This window comes from Myotis brandtii, unplaced genomic scaffold, assembly GCF_000412655.1.
Source record: "Myotis brandtii unplaced genomic scaffold, ASM41265v1 scaffold358, whole genome shotgun sequence".
Taxonomy (NCBI): domain Eukaryota; kingdom Metazoa; phylum Chordata; class Mammalia; order Chiroptera; family Vespertilionidae; genus Myotis; species Myotis brandtii.
Window position 1 is genome coordinate 4,675,483 of NW_005363772.1, and position 20,178 is coordinate 4,695,660.

The 20,178-nt window shown below is 33.2% G+C and overlaps 1 protein-coding gene and 1 long non-coding RNA gene across 5 annotated transcripts in view; one reads left to right on the forward strand and one right to left on the reverse strand.

The window, feature by feature from the left end:
- The window catches only part of CCDC91 (coiled-coil domain containing 91), a 327,053-nt gene that overhangs the window by 234,002 nt on the left and 72,873 nt on the right, over nt 1-20,178 (forward strand). For all 4 annotated transcript variants that reach the window (XM_005871845.2, XM_014544292.1, XM_014544291.1 and 1 more), the window contains 3 exons: nt 10,326-10,418; nt 10,506-10,574; nt 14,278-14,454. In XM_005871845.2, coding sequence (XP_005871907.1) covers nt 10,326-10,418; nt 10,506-10,574; nt 14,278-14,454 — 339 coding nt within the window. The remainder of the gene's footprint in view (nt 1-10,325; nt 10,419-10,505; nt 10,575-14,277; nt 14,455-20,178) is intronic.
- LOC106727076 lies at nt 12,392-18,271 on the reverse strand. The gene is made up of 3 exons (XR_001363229.1): nt 18,224-18,271; nt 15,390-15,452; nt 12,392-12,488 (listed from the first exon to the last, which is right to left on the reverse strand). It is a non-coding gene; the product is annotated as an uncharacterized LOC106727076 (long non-coding RNA).

Genomic DNA, 20,178 nt, shown 5'->3' on the forward strand with positions numbered 1-20,178 from the left:
AGGTCCTTATTCAGGTGGATTTGAAGAATGAAGCCACAGACAAAAGGTGGTATAGGAAAAGGTGGAACTTTATTGGGAAACAAGCACAGACTCCCATGTAGGAGAGGGTGTTCTAAAGGGGTAGTCCACTTAGTGCCTCTTTCCTATGGTTTATAAAGGCTGCAGTTCTTTGTGTCCTGATAATCCCCTCTGATTGGTCACTATAGTGGCTTCAGAGCTCAGACCCCAGGTGGGTCCCCCCCTTTTCTCTCCCTTTTGTGGTAGAATTCTCTATTCCCTGTGAAAATCTGTTTTCCTCTATCTCCCTTTTGTTTTTCTACTCTCTGTGGCTTTCCCCTAATCTTCTGTCTTCCTCTCCCTTTATTCTGTGAATGAGTGTCTTCCTCTCCCTTTATTCTATGAATGAGTGTCTTCTTCTCCCTTTATTCTGTGAATGTATGCCTTTTGGCAGTTCCCAGCCCCCCAGCTATGCAGCCTTTCCCCATAGACCCCCCCTTTATTTCTAGAACTCCCTAAACCTGCCTATTTTACTCCTAAAAACTCCTTTTAGTTGCTCAATCCTGTAGTTGACTGTGACAAATGTGTATCTAATTCAGTGTAAAATTATCTTTAGAATGTTTAAGATTCTAAGTATGACATTTTTCAATCTCTGTTAAATATTGATTCCTAATTATTACATTGTGGTCAGAGAATAATATTTAAATTTCACTGAATCTTTCATTGTAAAAATGACCCACAAATTTGCAAAATTTCATAAATGTCCCATATGTTGATGAAAGAAATGTCCAAACCTAGAGAATTTTTATAAGTTTATTTGAGCCAAATTAATGACAGTATTCGGGAAGTAAAATCTCAACAGATTTAGAAAATGCTCTGGAGAATGCAATTTTGCAGCTTATTTTATACATTAGAATGAAGGAGGAGATGTTAAGAAGATTATATGAAATCTATTGGTGATAGATAAATGGGACAGGAGAGAACAAAGCATGGAAATCTCTGGGGTTGGATAAAAAGTAAAATGGAATGACACACAGGTACTTCTTTTACATTGGTGGGTGCAGGATGTTAATAATTAACCTGTCAGGCACATAGAAATGGTATGTGGGAAACTGTGTGACAATGAGGGTGTTCTGTGGTCTCCTGCTCTGATGGGCTGTTCTGCCCTGAGGGATCTGGAAAAGCAGATTGACATTCCAAAGGTTTATTATCTTAGATGCAAAAAGACAATAGACAAACTCACTTAAGGTAAAGATTCACCTTTATCAAGGAAGCCACAGGCCTAGGATGTGACTACCCACCATGATCTGCTTTTAGTTAGAAACTTTTATGTTTAGACCATCCTATGGTTACTTTTGGTCTCTGAATTTGTAAAGCTGTCATGCAGGCCTCCCCTTAGTTTGTCAGATTTAGTATGTGGCCCCTTTTTAATCCACATACATGCTTGTAAGCATTGTGTATTCCACTATTGGTGTAGTGTTACTTATATATCCATTAATCAAACCTATGAGTTATGTTCCAATTTTAATTTACTGATTTTTCGGTACTCAGATAAAGGAACTTGTCAGTTTTCCTTTGCAGTTCTGTCCATTTTGCTTCATATATCATGAGGCTATGTTATTAAGTGCATACAAATTTATGTTTGTTTTATCTTCCTGGTATCATTTTTCTGTGATGTCTTAATTCTAAGAATGCCTTTGCCTAAAGTCTGTTGTTGATATTAATATCACTAAGTTTTATCTTGGTTAGAATTTGCCTAAAGCTTTTACCCTTGATTAATTATCAGTATTTCTGGGTTTAGATATAACTACTATAAACAACATATAACTGAATTTTTGTTGTTAGTTCGGCCTGATGATCTTCTTTTTAAATTTTAAACTTTATTATTTGGAGCAACTTTAGATTCACAGCAAAATTAAGCAGAAAGTACAGTCTCCATATAGCCCCCACCACACACATGCACACTTCCCTCATCATCAATATCCCACACCACAGAAGTACCTATATTGTAACATCATTATCATCAAATGTCTAAAATTTACATTCGGTTTTACTCTTGGTGTTCATTCTGTGGGTTTAGACACATGTATAATGGTGTATATCCACCATTGTAGTGTCATTCAGCATGTTTTCACTGTCCTCAAAATCCTGTGTTCCACCCATTCATTGCTTTTTCCACCCTAGCCCTAGCAAACACTACTCATTTTATTGTCTCCACAGTTTTACCTTTTCCAGAATGTCATATGGTTGGAATCATACAGTATGTAACCTTTTCAAATTGACTTTTTCCACTTAGCTATATGCATTTAGATTTCCTCCATGTCTTCATGGTTTGATAATGCATTTCCTTTTAGCATATACTTTATTGTCTGAATATACCACAGTTTATTTATACATTCACTTACTGTAAACACCTTGTTTGTTTCCATGTTTTGGCAATTGTGAATAAAGCTGCTATAAATATCTGTGTGCCAGTTTTTGTGTGAACCTAGGTTTTTGTGTAAATACCAAGAACTATTTTGCTAGATGAAATGGTTAAGAGTATATGTAGTTTTATTTAAAAAAAAAAAAGAAAGAAAAGGAAAAAAAAACCTGCCAAACTGTTTTCCAAAGTGTCTGTATTAATTTGCATTTCATTTCCACCATCAATGAATGAGAGACCCTATTGCTCCACATCCTCACTACCATTTGGTATCTGTTTTTGATTTTTATCATTCTAATAGGTGTTATTGGTATTTTGTTGTTTTAATTTGTGATTTTCTAATGACATAGGATGTTGAACATATTTATATATGCTTATTAGTTGAATGGATTTATTTTGGGGCTCTTAACTTCCTTCCATGGGCCTGTGTACCCATTTATATACCAGTACCCTACTGTTGTTGAAATTATAAAGTGTGATACCTCCACTTTTGTTCTTTTTTCTTAGTATTGTTTTGACTGTTCAGGGTCTTCTGTGGTTTCATATGAGTTTTTGTATTGTTTCTTCTATTTTTATGAAAAATGTTTTTGAAACTTTTATAGGGATTACATTAAATCTTTTGCTGGTTTTGGGTACTATGAACATTTTAAGAATATTAATTCAACTCATGAACACAGGGTATCTTTCCATTTATTTCTGTCTTTCATTTCTTTTATCAGAGCCTCATAGTTTTTAGTATACAATTCTTTCATCATCTTGTTTAAATTTATTCTTAAATATTTTATGCTGTTGTAATTGGGATTATTTTCTTCATTTCTCTTTTGTTCCTTGTTAGTGTATAGAAGCACAACTAATTCTTGTATGTTTGTTTTATATTCTGAAAGTTTATTGAATTCATTTATTAGTTCTAACAGTTTTTGAATGGAATCTTTGGAATTTTCTATGTTTATCTGAAACCACTAATAATTGTTCTTCTTCATTTACAATTTGAGTGACTTTGTTTCTTGCTCTTGCCTAATTGCTCTGGCTAGATCTTCTAGTACTATTTTAAATACAAATGGAGAGCTTTGGCACCTTTGTCTTGTTCATGATCTTAGAGGAAAAGTTTTCAACATTTCACCTTTGGATATGATATTAGCAGTTGGCTTGTCATATATGGCCATTATTATGTTGAGATACATACTTTTTATAGCCAAGTTGTTGAGTTTTTAATCATGAAACGGTGTTGAATTTTGTCAAATGCTTTTTCTGTATCTAATGAGGTAAAATTGAAAGTGCTATTGGATGGCACGAATAGTTTTTTAGTGAAGGTGTGTTGTAGGTAAACTCTTGATTTTTGTTTTTACTAAAATAGATTTATTCCTCAGGTAGTTTTACTATATGTATAATTCTGGGTTAATACTCATTACAATTTTTATAGGTATCAATCTTTTCTCTATGATTGATGACATATAATCTCTTTTGGCTTTGAGTTATGCTATTTCACCATAATATTATTTGGTGTGTTTTTTAATTCTTTATTATGTATTGGGCTTTAAATCTGAGTATATATGTGTTTCTTCATTTTGGAAAATTACCTCTACCTCATTCTCTCTGTTATTTTTCTCCAGAACTATTAATTTAATATGTCAAATCTTCTTAATGATTTCTCATTCTTCTGTAGCATATTCTTAAATTCTTTGTGTTCTGCATTTTGTATAATCACTTCAGATCTGTCTTTCTGTTAATAGTTTTTTTTATTTTGTCTAAATTGAAGTTTAAGTCAAGCATGGAGCCTCAATTTTCAATTAATATACATTTTATTACCACATTTTATTTGACAAGTATACGTTTATTTTTATAATGTCTTTTCTCTTACTCATACTTTTGACACTTTACAAGTTTGTTAAATGTACTTTTTGCAAATACACTGTATGAGTTGTTCTAGTGTCTGCTTTTTTTAAGGGCTGATTCTGCACACCTGCATAGTAACTTGTTTCCTCAGATATTTTGTTTTATGTTTTTGAAATCACCCTCATTGGAATTTTAATTGTGATAGTCTTTGGTGCTTGGGTTTAAGGTCTATTCTTCCATAAAAGAATTGTTTTGCTTCTGATAGTCCTTCAATTCTTGAAAAGCATAGTTTATGGGAATTTTGGCCCCAAACCTACAAAAGAGGTAGCAGCATGTGATTATGAATTGTCAGGAAACCTCCCCCCTACTCCTCCCTTCCAAACTCAAAACAAAAACCTAGTTTAACAAGTTCCCTTTTAGATTCTCTTTGCTGGGTAGGTATTTTTCTAGTTCACCCACTTAGGGTGTTGCCTTTCAGTCATTTTAGTTTTATGCAAGAGTCTCTTAACTAGCTTCCTTTTTCAGCCCCTAGAGTTTGATTTCTTTTTGCAAGCATGGTCCATAAAAATCAAAACTCCAATATTTCAGCATTCTTCAGATCTCCTAAGGACAGTTACTGGATGCAAAGTTTGCTTACCTCTAGGAATTTGTGCTTTTCAGCATTTTTGTCTGTTTATTTAAGTTCCTTGCTACCTCAGCAATATTTAAAGAGCTGTTTTGTTTTTTCCATCCAACATTTTTATGCTGGGTTTTCCATGATATACCTGTCATGTAACCAGAAAAGTATAAAATTCATTTTTATTTATCCCCCTTTGTTTTATGAGAATATAAACATTATAGAAATGTTTTAGTGAGCTTATATTAATTACATTCATAATTAATTTAAAATTGCTAAAATCAGTTCATAAATAAACAGCCAGGCAAGATAATAATGGTTTAAAGCACCACTTCTCAAACCACATCTCAGAGTTAAAATCTAAAAAGGTGTTTCTGTGGAAAAACATGATAATGAAACACTTTAAAGAAGCCATGTATACTCTATTCCTATCTAGGGCTTGAAAATGTTCACTAGCTTATTAAAGGTTCTGTATGAAAAATACACAGCTTTTATTCAATCTTCTTTGATCCATAAAATATTTTTGATAGGAAGAATCTATTAAATATCTAGAGAAATATGGACATTGTGGCATAGCAAAGAAATATAGAAGAGAATAAGTTAGCCAAAATATGGTGAAATGAGTTCAAAGATAAGTTAGATTTTAAAAGGGTATGTTAGAGTTAGTTTATGATCGTTTCTCGGCCTTTTGGCTAAGATCAAGTGTAGAGTTAGTTTATGGAAAGTCTTGGGTTCCAAATGGCTTATTTTATACTATAGGCCAATAGATGAGATTTGAGAAAATATATTTATATTTTTCCCAGGAAAATAATCCTAATTTTCCCCTGTGCCTGTGTTTCCCTGTACTTATAATATTTAGCAAAAAAGAGTAAATTGTTTGTGGGACATTCTTAATTTTAACAATTTAATTTTTTTTCCTAGAATGTGGACCAAAAAAAAGTATGTTTAATTATTCAGTTATTTTAAAGTATTTTAAGCAAGTGTTTGTCCTGTTTACTTATTTTTCCACTGTAGATCAATCCTGATACTCTTACTGCCATTTTCAGTGAAATTGTTCTATACTTTTACTTTTGCATTTTTATAAAAACATTATTAAATTTAAAAAAGAGTATTCTACCCACCAGTTCCCTAATAAAGCATTGTTATTTTTGTGATCCCTTTCAATATTTATTCAGATATATGTAACATTATATATGGTTATAATACGCATGGTTATACATATATGTATGTATACTTGCAATAGTATATATAGTTACATTAATGATGATGGCTTTAATTTCATGTCTTCAAGTAATTTTATTTTATAAACATAATTCTATATTGATGCATACTTTTATATTTATTTTAATGACAACATGATACTTCTTTTAGTTGACACAGCATAGTTTATTGTACTGTACCCCCTTTTTGGACATTGAAAATGTTTTGGGTTTTGCATTTTTATAAGGAATGTTGCTGTATACATCTTCATAATGATGTTTTATTCTTTTATATTATATCCAGCCCCCTACCTTTGTACTTGATGCTTTTTTGAAAATATGCTAACACTAATTAATAAACATACATAATTTGTGTTTTCATTTCCTAAGCAGCTAAAATTAGACATCAGTAATTATACCTTACCTTTGTTGTTAGACCCTTCAGTTAAGTTATTTCAGTATTATAGGCCTTAGATAGACTGTCCTTGGTTCAGTGAGTATCCAATTATTGTGATAATCCATTCCTTTCAACAAGTTTAATCATTTCTATCTTATAATTGCATTCATTTTATCACACCCATGTCTCCTATCACTTGCATCAGCACATATATATATAGACAAATCTGTGTTTCTAACATAAGAAACAATATAAACAGTAAAAGTTTTGCTCCTAAAACTGATTTCTTATCCACCAGATCCTCACCCTGCAATAAGTTAGAATATTTTTTTGTCAACTGATTTTAGAAAAATGTTTTATTCTAACTGATATAGGGATATTATTGTGTAAAGTTTGAAAGTGAAGGTTATGAGATCCACCAGCATGAAAAATGGAGGGCTTTCTACATAGTGTTTTCTGATGATAAATTCTTAGGAGTAGAAAGCAAGGACCAGGAACATTTTTATAACAGTTAAGCATAGCATCAAATTATTGCCTGGCTGGCGTGGCGCAGTGGTTGAACGTCAGTCAATGAACTAGAAGGTCACGGTTCGATGCCTGGTAGGGTGCCTGCCCACGTTGTGGGCTCAATTCCTGGTGTGGGTTCAGTGGTTCTCTCTCATCACTGATGTTTGTATCTCTCTCTCTCCCTTCCTCTCTGAAATCAATTAAAAAATATATTATTTTAAAAATTATTTTCTGAAAAGTACTACACTATTATGTTACATTTTTCGTGAAGTGCATAAATCTGTCTCTTTTTTTCCTTCTTGCTAAAGGGATTATCTTATATACATGGGGCATTTATTTCAAGTACCCATTTCAAATACCTTTTGAAGGATACTGTTATGTTGAAATACATTTACTGCATTGTGCTTAGGCAAATGGAATAGCAGAATTGAGTTGCATTTTTAAAAGCTATTTCCCTTGAAAATGATTGAAGTAGAAATACTCTTCTGCTTAAGTTCAGGATTGTGACATATCTTTGGCATTTATTAAAATATACACTATACAAATACAGAAATCTCATTATGGAAGTATAAACTAGCCCTGCCTTTTCAATAAAGCTGATGTGTCTCCCAATTTTGTTTCCTTCCTTTATATCATTCCCTTAAGTCAAATGCCTATTTGAAAAGGGTGACTAACTTATTTGCTTACATTTTCTCTTGCCTATTATAAATATATCTATTTGGGTGAAGTAAATCTAGTGTAGCTTATATTATAGTTTTATTTTATTCACTTTAAAAAGTTTATTGATATTATTGGGCTTGTGGTAAATGCTTCAAGTACATTTAATCTTATAGTTTATCTTTTTTAGGTTTTCTTTCCAAATAATAATTCATGTTGGCCCATGAATGGGTGAAATATCTGTGACTTACTTTATATCAGGATGTTTATTAAATTTATGTAGCCTCTTTCAAATCGTATTAAATGGAGGCATGTCTGAGCGTGTGCTTTAAGACTATCCTGCCAAATCACTTGATCTTGTTCAATGTTTGTGATTTATAGAAGGTATGAGAAGATGCTTCTTGAGTTTGCATTACAGACTATCTACTACACACACACACACACACACACACACCCCACATACAAAGTAAAGTGAAGTTTGTGGGCCTGTGATACATGGATAACTGTATAACTGAGCATGAGCGTCCATGACTGCTTAGTCTAAAATCTAATCGACAAAAAACTGTGCATGTGTGATTGTGATTAAATCTGTTTACAATATCTCCTGTGACTCATATTCCAGGAAAAAAAGAGCTTTTTTATATTTCTTTTTTTTTTTTACAGGAATCAGTAAAAACCACAGAACCTCTATATTTATATTTGACTTTGCATCAAACATTTTTCACTTGGAATAATTTCTTGCAAAGGGGGAAAAAGAAATAACCTATTTCTGAGTGCCTTTTGTTTTAGGCTAAATTTCAAAGGACTGTCCTTGACACCCTTGCCTTAAGTACTCTTTAAGATTAATAGAACTTTATAGTTTACATTTGTTTTTTCATTAGCTAAAAAAATTACTAAAATTACAATATAATTTTAAGAAGCAATCAATAGAATATTTTGGATAAGTAAAATGTAGCAAACTTCTCACTGTTCTTGGATGAAATGTACTTGTATAGATTTCAATTAATTTTTATGATGATTTTTAAAATGCTGTAAGTCTATGTCCTGCAAATCTTGTTGAAAGTCTCTCTTTGTTTAAATATTATAAATATTTGAAAGAGAGTCTTATGATTGGATGTTGCCACTGGTTCAATTTCAGCTTCTATGTAACAAAAGCAGTTCTGAACATCCCTACCTTGGAATGATCAGTTAATAAGGTACAAAAAATGTATTCACCAGTCATCCCTCATACCTTCATAAATCACGTGAACCATTTCCAGGTGCTGGACCTTTTGGACCATTAAGGAATTCTATATTGACGCAGAAGGAAGAACTAATATAGCCAATCTCCAGATATCTCTATAATTTATTTTAGATAGAATGAGGGGAGGCTGAAATTTTGGGGACCAAGCTCTCTCTTAATACTTAATAATTTCTAGTTTATTTTGGTAAAATAACTAAAATAATCTCTAGCCCAGAGAGGAAAGACATCCCTACTTCTGGTAGAATCTCAGACAGTGAACAAACCTCAAATCCAGTGCACTTTCGACTATAGTTCCTTTTTAAGGCCGCAAAAAGAGTTCTAATCATTTTTCTTTTTGTGAAGATAATACTAGTTATAGTTTAATGGAGTAGTAGTAGTTAGTGTCAGAAGTAGAAGTTAGCATTTATGAAGATGTTTAACTTGCTTAATCATTAGGGAAATAAAACCATAATGAAATACAGTTTCACAACTACTAAAATGACTATTTTTTAAAAAGCAAAAAAGTAACAAATATTGTAGAGGATAGAGAGAGATTTGGAGCTCTTTCACATTGTTCATGGGAATGTAAAATGGTACAGCAGCTATAGAAAACAGTTTGGTGGTTTCTCAAAAGGTTAAAGAGAGTTATTATATGACCCAGCAGTCCTATTCCTAGATTTATATCCAAAGAATTGAAAACAGGGATTCCAGTAGATATTTGTATGTGAATGTTCACAGTGGTATTATTCACGATAGCCAAAAGGTGGAAACAAACCAAGTGTCCATCAGCAGATGAACAGATAAATGTGGCATATACATATAATAGAATATTATTTAACCATAAAAAGGAATGGTCTTTAGATACATACTACAAGTTGGATGAATCTTGAAAACAGTACGCTAAGTGAAATAAGCCAGTTACAAAGGACAACTACTGTTTGATTTTATGTATATGAAATATCTTGAATAGTCAAATTCATAGAGACAAAAACGATTAGAGGTTACCAGTTTTAAATCAGAACTATTTTGAAAGACATAGATCTGGTTTTAAATATTGGGTATCAGAATTAATTCTATTTAAAGGAAACTTCTATATAAATAGCATTATAAATCTGAGAAAATATATTATTTGCCCTTTGTAAATGAAAGAGAAATCCATGAGAATAGGAATATATTTTCTTTTGTTGTGTTTCCCCATAAGAAAACTCCATTCAAAATCTAAGTGCTTAGTTTATTATTACTGGCTGATGCTTCTGAGTGTTTTTTTCACTAGTACATTGGAATAAAAGTAAATACATGAACTCTGTGTGCTTTAACATTAGCTATCACATAATATTGATTGTTTCCCTAGATTCATCTTTTGAATCTGTAGTTAAATACAGTATTTTGGGCAAATGAATTCCACCAGCTGTCCTCCTTGTTCAGAGATTATAGATCTCAGAGTATAAACATAATCCATTTATCTTTCCTTGTAGCATCAGAGGCTCCTTGAAATGCTAGATACAGAGAAGGATCTGTTAAAAGAAAAAATAAAGGAAGCTTTGGTACAGCAATCTCAAGAACAGAAGGTAATGCTTTAACTTTGCTCAGAGTGGGAAAAGAATGTGCTCTGTTACTTCAAATAATACATTTAATATCTGTTTTATCATTTATAGGAAATATTGGAAAAATGTTTGGAGGAAGAAAGACAAAGAAATAAAGACTCATTAGTATCTGCTGCAAAGGTATTTCCACCTGAGAAGTTTATTATATAGTCTAATTCCAATAAATTGTATTTGTTCTGTTTGTTGTTATGTTTACCTCCACATCAAAGCCTAGATTTGAAATTTTTATTCTCATATGAAAATTGTATTTATCACTTATTTGCCTGGTATTAACACATCCATAATAATGGTGTGTTTTTTTTTGTAAGTGGAATTAAAAAACAGTTAATTAATGGTACAATTAATCTACTTTTGTAAAATATTTTATCCCAGAAAAACAAAAATGATTGTTTTTCTTTCTTATTTTTCTTTTCATGCTAGGATACTACACTCATATTCTTATTAAATTCACATTATACAATATTATGATGATGCTGAAATGCTTTCCATTTAGATTAATAATTAATTATTAAAAGAATTTAAAAATTTTTTAAAAATCAGTGGACACTGATTTCCACTTGGTATTTAGTGGGTATCATACAAGTAATACATGTGAGTGTGTATTTATATGTGTATATATGCATTTAATTATTTATCAAGATATGTGATTTTTAAAGCCGATTTTGAAATAGCTAATCTCAGTAATGATTCATAGATATTAAATATATATACCTTCAAATACATATATAATACTGACTTTTGAGATTTGCATTTAAATTTACTAAACAAATGTCTCTTATATGTAAACTAGAGGCCCGGTGCACGAAATTCATGCACAGGGTGGGTGTCCCTCAGCCCAGTGTGCGCCCTCTCACAGTCTGGGAGCCCTTGGGGGATGTCTAACTGCTGACTCCCCATGGGGAGCGGGCCTAAGCTGGCAGTTGGACATCCTTAGCGCAACCATGAAGGTGGGAGAGGCTCCCACCACCGCTGCTGTGCTCGCCAGCTGTGAGCCCGGCTTCTGGCTAGGCAGCGCTCCCCCTGTGGGAGCGCACTGACAACCGGGGGAAGCTCCTGCGTTGAGCGGGATTGGCCCAATACCGGCTCTCTGACATCCCCCAAGGGGTCCCGGACTGCGAGAGGGCGCAGGCTAAGCCGAGGGACCCCATTGGTGCACGATCAGAGCTGGGGAGGGACACAGGAGTTTGGCCAGGCAGGGAGGGACCGCGGAAGGGCTCCAGGGCATGTCTGGCCTGTCTAGCTCAGTCCCAAATGGCTGGACCCCAGCAGCAAGCTAACCTACCAATCGGAGCATTTACCCCCTGATAGTCAGTGCATGTCATAGCAATTGGTCCACCAGTCGACTCTCTGCCCCTTGGTGGTCAGTGCATGTCATAGCAAGCAGTTGAGCGGCCTTAGCATATCATTAGCATATTACGCTTTGATTGGTTGAATAGACGACCAGACACTTAGCATCTTAGGCTTTTATTATATAGGATAACTATGCCAAGATGGAAGTTCAAGGGTGACTATGATTTTCTCTTTTTCTTAAAGAACTTACATCAGGACAGAAAAAATATTATTCATTTACCAATAAGACAAGGAGTAATGTGTTAAATTATTATGAGTGTATAGACAGTATTTCCATGTCATAGGAGTTTTTAACAAATAAATCACTTTGAAATGAGTTGAAGGAAGGCTTGCATTTGGAATTTTAAGTTTGAATTTTATTCCATAGGTAAGAGTAGACACATGGACATTTTTAATATTGGTGTGACATAATGGTAATTGACATTAACTTTTGGGAAATTGGAGACAAAGGCTAGAAGCAGAGAAATAATTGAGTGCATCAGAAGTCTGGGTAGATATAGTGAATGGCAGAAATAGAGTAGTAGTAGTAGCTTAGAAAGGAAAATTCTAGAAGTAGAAGGTGGAATCAACTTACATGTTTTGTCTGGATGATATAAGAGGTGAGCAAGCTGTAAACTCTCTGAATATTGATTCAACAGCAACATGGAAAATAATGCTATTTCTTTGGTATGGAGTTTAAAATGCCTGTGATATATTCAGATGACAAAGTCAAGTAGATGACTAAATCTACCTGTCATTTATAACTCAGGAGAAAGGAGTGACCTAAAGATACTAATAATGGTTTTGTTTTTCAGTAGATAGATGGTAATGGTAGCCATGGAAATTGCTGTCATATATAATCACTTCTCAGGAGAGTGTAACATAAAGGTAGTCTAAGGTCTGAGCCCTAAAAGAACAACAATATTTAAAATCCAGAGAAAGGAAGAAGTTACAAAAAACTAAAAAGACTCAGCCAGATTAATAGGGGAAATATAAACTTCATGCTGTTGTGCAAACCAAGAAAAGAGAGGGCTTCAAGAAAATAGGAATAAGCAACTGTGTAAAATGTTGCTTTGAAGTCAACAAAAATAAGGATTAAAACAAAAAATATCATTTGGATTAAACAACATGGAAGATACTGGTGAGCATAGTAAGAGTTGTTTAAGAGAAGAATAGTGGAGTAAAATAGAAGTTCAGAAAATGGTAACCGTCAACTTCCATAACTTTTGTCAAAATGGTCATGAACTGGAAGCAACAGGGACTAGGGTAGGAATTCCCTGGACTTTACTGCATAAAAGTAGGATGGTTTTCTTGAGGAAAATTCTTGTGAAGTTGTTTGTGTTGCAGCTGAAGTGTAGGCATTGTTGGAGGGTGGACTGCATTTTACTGAGTAACTAGTGTTATAGTTACATTGCTTTTTGGCAGACATTTACTCTGAAAAGGTGGAGTGAGCCCAGCACATTAAGAAAAAAACTAAGAGTTTTTATTGCTAATGATAAAATTCAAGCTTTGGAGCAAATATTAGAATTTTGGAAAATTTCTATCTGCTTTCTAATACCTAAAACTTTTCTGATGAAATTGACAGTGGGATTAACAAATGTGACTTTTTAGGAATGATTTAATGAAATTTATCAACATCTGGAGGAGATGCATAACTCATTCATTCAATGTTTCCCAAGTAAAAAGTATCTTTAAAATCATGCATAGATAACGGATTCATTCAAAGTTCTAGAAAGGATTGTAATGTAAGAGTACAAAAATTTGACATGATTTGATTTTCTTTGCTGCAACTAACTTTTAAGAACTACTACTTAATTGTGGAATCATCGAGAATATCTACAGTGACCTGACCTGGCTACTAAATATTTCTCCCTTCTCTACTACCTATGTGTGTGAGATTGGGTTTCTTCTTTTTAATATACTTCAACCAAATAATATCATTACAGATCCATACAGAAGAAGATATTAGAATCTAGATACCTTCTATTAAGTCAGATATTAAGGAGGTTTACATACATTCCTTTCACTTTTTAATTTTAGAAAATATAGTTATTTTTTATAAAATATAGTCATTAGTTTTAAATTAATTAATCAATACACATTTTAATTTTGTCTTGGTTTAAATTTCTAATGTGGTAAATCTTAATATGTATAACCAACATAAATAAGAGCTCTTTGAAGTCTTTAATAAATTTTAAGAATGTAAAAAGATCCTAAGACTAAATAGTTTAACCACTGCCCTTTAAGCTAAGGCTTGGTTTCTTTGGCATTTAGAAATGCCAAGGAAATAAGTTTATTATTTGTACAAAAATAATTGATTTTATTTTTCAGAAATTATTAAATATGCATAAAAACAACAGTGTCAGAACTAAACCATGTGGAATCAAAATGAAGTTGAGTGTTTTTTAGGTTAATCCAAGTCTGTCTTATTCAAAGAATTATTGTGCAGTCATCCTTTCAATTCTTTTTGTTTTGGTCATTGTTTGTTTTGAAGCTTGAGAAAGAAGCAATGAAGGATGCAGTTTCAAAAGCCATAGAAGAAGAAAGAAAAACTTTGGAAAAAGTCCATGCTGAGGAAAGGGAATTATGGAAGACTGAGCATGCAAAAGATCAAGAAGAAGTATCTCAGGCAATTCAAAAAGCTATACAAGAACAAAGAAAAATTAGTCAGGTTAGTAAAATGAATTCTTTGTGAATATTTTTTCTTATTTTTCTCAAAATGTAGTATTCTTACTAATATTTTATCTTACTTGAAATCAACTTAGTGGACATATCAGTATTAATAATAATTTTGCCTTTGGTAAACAAATAATTCTTAATATGACTGTATTTTTTATCTTCTTATACTTTTAACCTTGCCTTTTTACTCTACTTTTAAAAAAAACCACAATCCAAATTTATGTTTAGTCACTGCAACTACATTAAAAATGTAATGTTAGCCCTAGCTTGTTTGGCTCAGTGTATAGAGTGTCGGCCTGTGGACTGAAGGGTCCCAGGATTGGTTCCAGTCAAGGGCACATACTCAGGTTGTGGGCTCAATCCCCAGTGTGGGGCATGCAGGAGGCAGGCAATCAATGATTCTCATCATTGATGTTTCTATCTCTCTCTCCCTCTCCCTTCCTCTCTGAAATCAATAAAAATATAGTTAAAAAAATTTAAAGTTATAATAAATAGGTAGGTGAGAAGTTAGATAGGTTGATTATCATAAAGAGTATGCTTATTATAGAACAAATCACAATATGTATATTCCTAGATTTTATCTATATATGATTTTTTTCTAGAGGAACACCTTTGATAGGAAGAAAATTCATATCAACTCCCAAGTATGGGAACCACTGCATTAACATTTTAATATTGACTTTTTAGGAAATCACCAATTTATGGACATTCATAGACATCACTTCATCCATTGATTGCATTAATTCCCTAGAAAAGGAAATTTAAAAAAGGAATAAAGTATTACAAATTGCTTTGTAAAAAATCACATTAATTAAATAATGCCAATTAACTAAATTGCAGGACCAGAGATAAAATCTGTAAATATACTTTACCCAGGGACTACTAGTGATGGGATTCTGAAATCCTGCCTCTTGAACTTGTTCATACCCTTGAGGATTTTAACTGTCAGTCTCATTGTTCACATCCTTGTTACTCCTTTCAGGAAAATACCTGGAATATTAGACATTACAAAAATTGACAGAATGTTATCACTTATATCAATAAAGAAAGTAATAATAGTTCTTCATGTTCAAGTTTCATTTACTTGGCTTTATTCTAGACAAATATTTCAGGCTATTTGCTACAAAGCTATTTTTATGGAATTTGTTCTTCAGTTTTGGCTATAGAAAAATACTAAGAAAATTGTAGTTGTAGTGCTGGTGCTGGTGGTGGTAGGGTTGACAATAATTGTAACAGTGTTGGCTCTCATTAATTTATTTCTAAGTACCAGGCACTTTCTAATTGTTTTATATGTTTGATCTCATTTAATCCTCACAACCACCTTATGAGGCAGAAACTATTTTTACAGGATCGGAAATTAAAGCTTAGGAAGATTATGTAACTTGCTCGAGGCTATAATAACTTTGGAAAAGGCAACAGTTTGGATCCAAAATCAGGCAGCCTTACTCCAGAGGCCTTGCAGCTCGCCACTACGCTATTCTCCCTCCCAATGTTCTCATCTTAGAATAAAATATGAATTCAGCTTATTGATCCTTTAATGTATAATTTCAATAGGAAAAACTTGAACGGGTTATTTTAATTTTTTTTTTCACTGAGTAATTTTTATTAAGCATCTACCATGTGTTGGCACTGTTGACAACTGTTGGAAGATTTTGATGTATAGCATCTAACAAGATAGACAAGGTCCGTAGGCACTCCTGGAGCTTATATTCAAGTAAAAAACCCACTAATAAATAAGGTAATACCGTATAATGATATAGGTTGTGAAGAAAAAAATCAGGATTATGTGTTTAGCTGAGAATGGGTGATAGGGGACTTGTTTAGATAAGGAAGTTAGGAAAGAAGCCAGACTCAAAAAAATTTGCATGCTACATGATTCTGTTTATGTGAAATTCTGGAGAAGGCAAAACTAATTTGAGGGGAAAGAAATCAGTTGTTGCCTGGGAAGGGTGGGGGAAACTTTGAAGGTGATGGAAATTTTTTAATTATAATTGTTTTGGTGATTTTTGACAAAGCTTATCAAAATATCTATTTCATAGTGATGAATTTTATTACATGCAAATAATATTTTCATAAAGCTGTTTTTTAAAAACAAATGCCTACCAGAATAAATTATTGGATAGATGGTGATTTCAAAAGGTGACTTCATTTACTATGGTGAAGAAGGGTCAAGTTTCTGGGGCACAAAAAAATCCAATTTGTTCATATTAAATTAGAGGTCCCTATCAATCCTAGAATGAGGAAATGTTGAGTAGGCAGTTAAAAATATGGTTCTGGAGTTCAGGTGATTTGTTAGAGCTGGAGATTAAAATTTGGGATTGAGAAAATGGTATGTAAAGACAAATAAAAAGAAGAATAATTTCTGGACAGACCTCTACATGAAATTTTTTTATGGAATGTGGCCATCTTCTATCTAGAAAAAATATGGCCATTTGAGATTAACTGTATAATAGTGGAAATAATCTCTCACACTAACAGGTGTAGTATTTCAGATGAAAGTGGAAGTATTAATGTTATTGGTGCTTTCTGTATCACACTATTGTCCAAGATTGAGAGGCCAGGGCTTCATGCGCCTTTTCTAGGAGGCTCAGTGTCACCAGCGTAAACAGTAGCTTCTGCCACCTTCTGCCCACCTCCTGTCTAGTTACAGAGGCCAATATTCATCATGACCTCTAGTTCTTGGACAGCTAGTTGGGAGCCATACAGCCTGAAGAGCTACTACTGTCCAGGAAACGACAAACGGCTGCAGACTTAATGAAGGGGCTGATTTAGAAAAGCCTGGAAGCTCTTGTTTTTGAATTCTAAGATTTAAGTCACTTCACAGCACTCAGATGTTTCTTTAATAAAAATAATTCTGGAAGTAAACCTTGTAATTAGTAGCAACTTGCATCTTAAGCCACCAAGTCACACTAGAAATTAGGAAAGGATAGAATATGGCAAAGCAAAAAGCAATCAGTGTAAACTTAAGCAAGTAAAATTACTCCTGAGAAGTAAGGAAAATAAAACAGCCTCTCTATGTTGATAGTGTCCTTAACTGATGAGATAAACATTAAACTATGACAGAAAATGCAGTACTTAAGAATGTGTCACATATAGCTTCGAATTTATTTGAAAGATGATTTTGTCTAGCTTTGCTCATAAAGTAAGACTAAGTCATAGTGTTGATTATAGATTTTTATGTTTTTTCTGAGATATCAAGTAGAATGTTTGATTCTGACTTACATGATTATCATATTAGGTTAATTCTGTGTGCCTTGAAAATCTTTGTTAAAGAAAGGAAAGTACACTTGTTATTGACACCAACATGGACAAAAAGAAGAGAGTAATTAATTTTGCTGTTCTAGAAAAGTCCTGTAAAAGGACGCCAGTGCATACAAGACAAACTATTTCTGACGTTGAATGTTCTTCATAATAGTTTATAACCACAGCCACTGTAATTTGGGGTTATGTTTTCCCCCAAAGCCACAGACATTACAATCAGTGGTTATATTTTCTTTAAGAAATTTAGTATTGCTACCTGGCCCTTCTTTTTATAAAGGAAATAGCATTTCTATTTTAGCTTAGCAGGCCAGATAGTTTCACAACACTGAAATAATTTTTCTGTATTGACTTATTTAGTTTTGATTCATTGGTTTGTTTTAAATTTGTATTTATGAAATTTTTATAGTAACCTAGTTAATTATAGGAAAAATTATAATTACATTTTAATTACCAAAAGTATTCTATCTAGGGACAAGAGAGCAAATAGTACATCAACTTACCTTTTCATCTCTTAAGACTTTGTCCTTCTGTTAAATTCCTCATTTCATTAGATGAGACATCGTCTGCCAAGTTATCCAGTCCAGAGAACTAGAATTTCTCCTAGACTCTCTCTCTCTCTCATCCCCATTCTCATACCTTTTTAATCATTAAAACCTTCCCATTTTACTTGTTAAATAATTCTTAAACATATACACTTCCTTCCTACCAGCTATCATGGTCTTAATTATGGTTCTTATTGCTTACCTTGGCCTCCTACATTGACTTCTTTGCTTCCAATTTTGTCCTCTTTCAATTTAGAATAAAAAAAAAAATGAATGTCGTTTTCCTACTTTAAACTCTCCAGTGCTGCCCTGTAGCCGATAGGATAACATTCAAGCTACGTAGCATGACCTGTACATCTTTCAGAGGATGAGATATAAATCTTTCAGTGGCCTGGTCCCACCACTCCAGCTCATCTTCTGTCACCCTGTTTCACATTTCATGCTTTTAGTACCACACTGCGGGCACAATACCATGCTGTTTCAGGTTGTTGGACTTTTAGTCATACTGTTCCTTCAGCCTAGGATGACATGTCTTTCCTAACTTGAAAAACCCACTCTTATTTAATAATTTAGCAATTTTTAATCCAGAAAATTTATATTCTGCTTCTCAGATTAAATCACCTGTTCTTTCTTCTTTGGTATTCAGTATATATCGTATCACTGCCCAGCCATATTATATTTAAAGGATCTGCTTGTGTCTCTTCCACTAGATTATCGGCACCTTAAAAGTAGGAACTGAGTCTTGATCAAACCACAATAGATTATAAAATGGTGTGAGATCAGCACTGTTTTATTGAGACAGATTAATCTTTTAAAAATAGACTTGATCTATAACAATACAGTTTGACTCTTTTAGAGTTTTGGTTGCTTTGAAATGGAACATTTCAACAAAAGTTGGGTGTGCAAAAATAGTGTTCTGTGTTATGATCCCTTTATAAAAAAGTATTTTTTATTGGGTGCCAAACTGACATGATTATTATTGTTTCTTAATGAAATATGTAGAAAGTAATCGGCCAGCTTCAGACGCATCTTTACTTTGAAAAGCTGGTATGGGTGACTCTGAAGTCCGAGTGGCTACATGAGTCCCGGCGGTCCTTCCAGGTCGCAGTGAAGTGGTGCCCTGCCTGGCACTGGTCCCATGGGAGAGCACGGTCGCCTCTGCGCACCATGTTTCCAGAGAGGCTTTTCCAAATCAGAACGGGGCTGTTTTAGACATTTAATGGTGCCTCCCCAGCATCGATTCCTCTTCCCAAAGTGATACTTTTTACTTCTTAGCCATGTGGTTTGGATGAAAAGGGACAGATTAGAAAAAGCAGGTGAAAAATGTTAACTCAGTGCTATATGAAGCTATCAAATCACAAGTTCTCTAGCAAAAAGTATATCATTTCTATACAGGATAGTGAAAAATGGATTAGGTGGGAGACTGAAGAATGTATGTGTAGACAATATAATTTCCGCTGTCATTTTTTCACTTTAAGTATCCCTGTTCCTGTCATTATCGGTACATGGCAATATCAACCTCCACAGATATACCCTCAGTTACTAACATTCTAAAAATCTACCATTGTTATCATTTAATTGCTGAACATTCTCTTTCAGGAATAATTACTATAAAATCACTTTAAAATACATTTAAAATATTGCCACTTTTAAAACATATAACATTAGTTAAATAGCTTGACTGCTTTAAACCTCAGAGTATGCCTGCCTCTCAAAATGATTCTGAGAATTAACCAAAAATACACATAACTATTTTGTTAGCTTTAAACACCAAACATGATTGCTTATGTATATATTTTTAATACTCTTTATATTTTGCTTAAATATACTATGTCTTTCACACAGATCTCTGTTAGTTGACAGAATCTTTAATTGTAAGTATCATTAACAAGCTTATAATCTGGCATAACTTT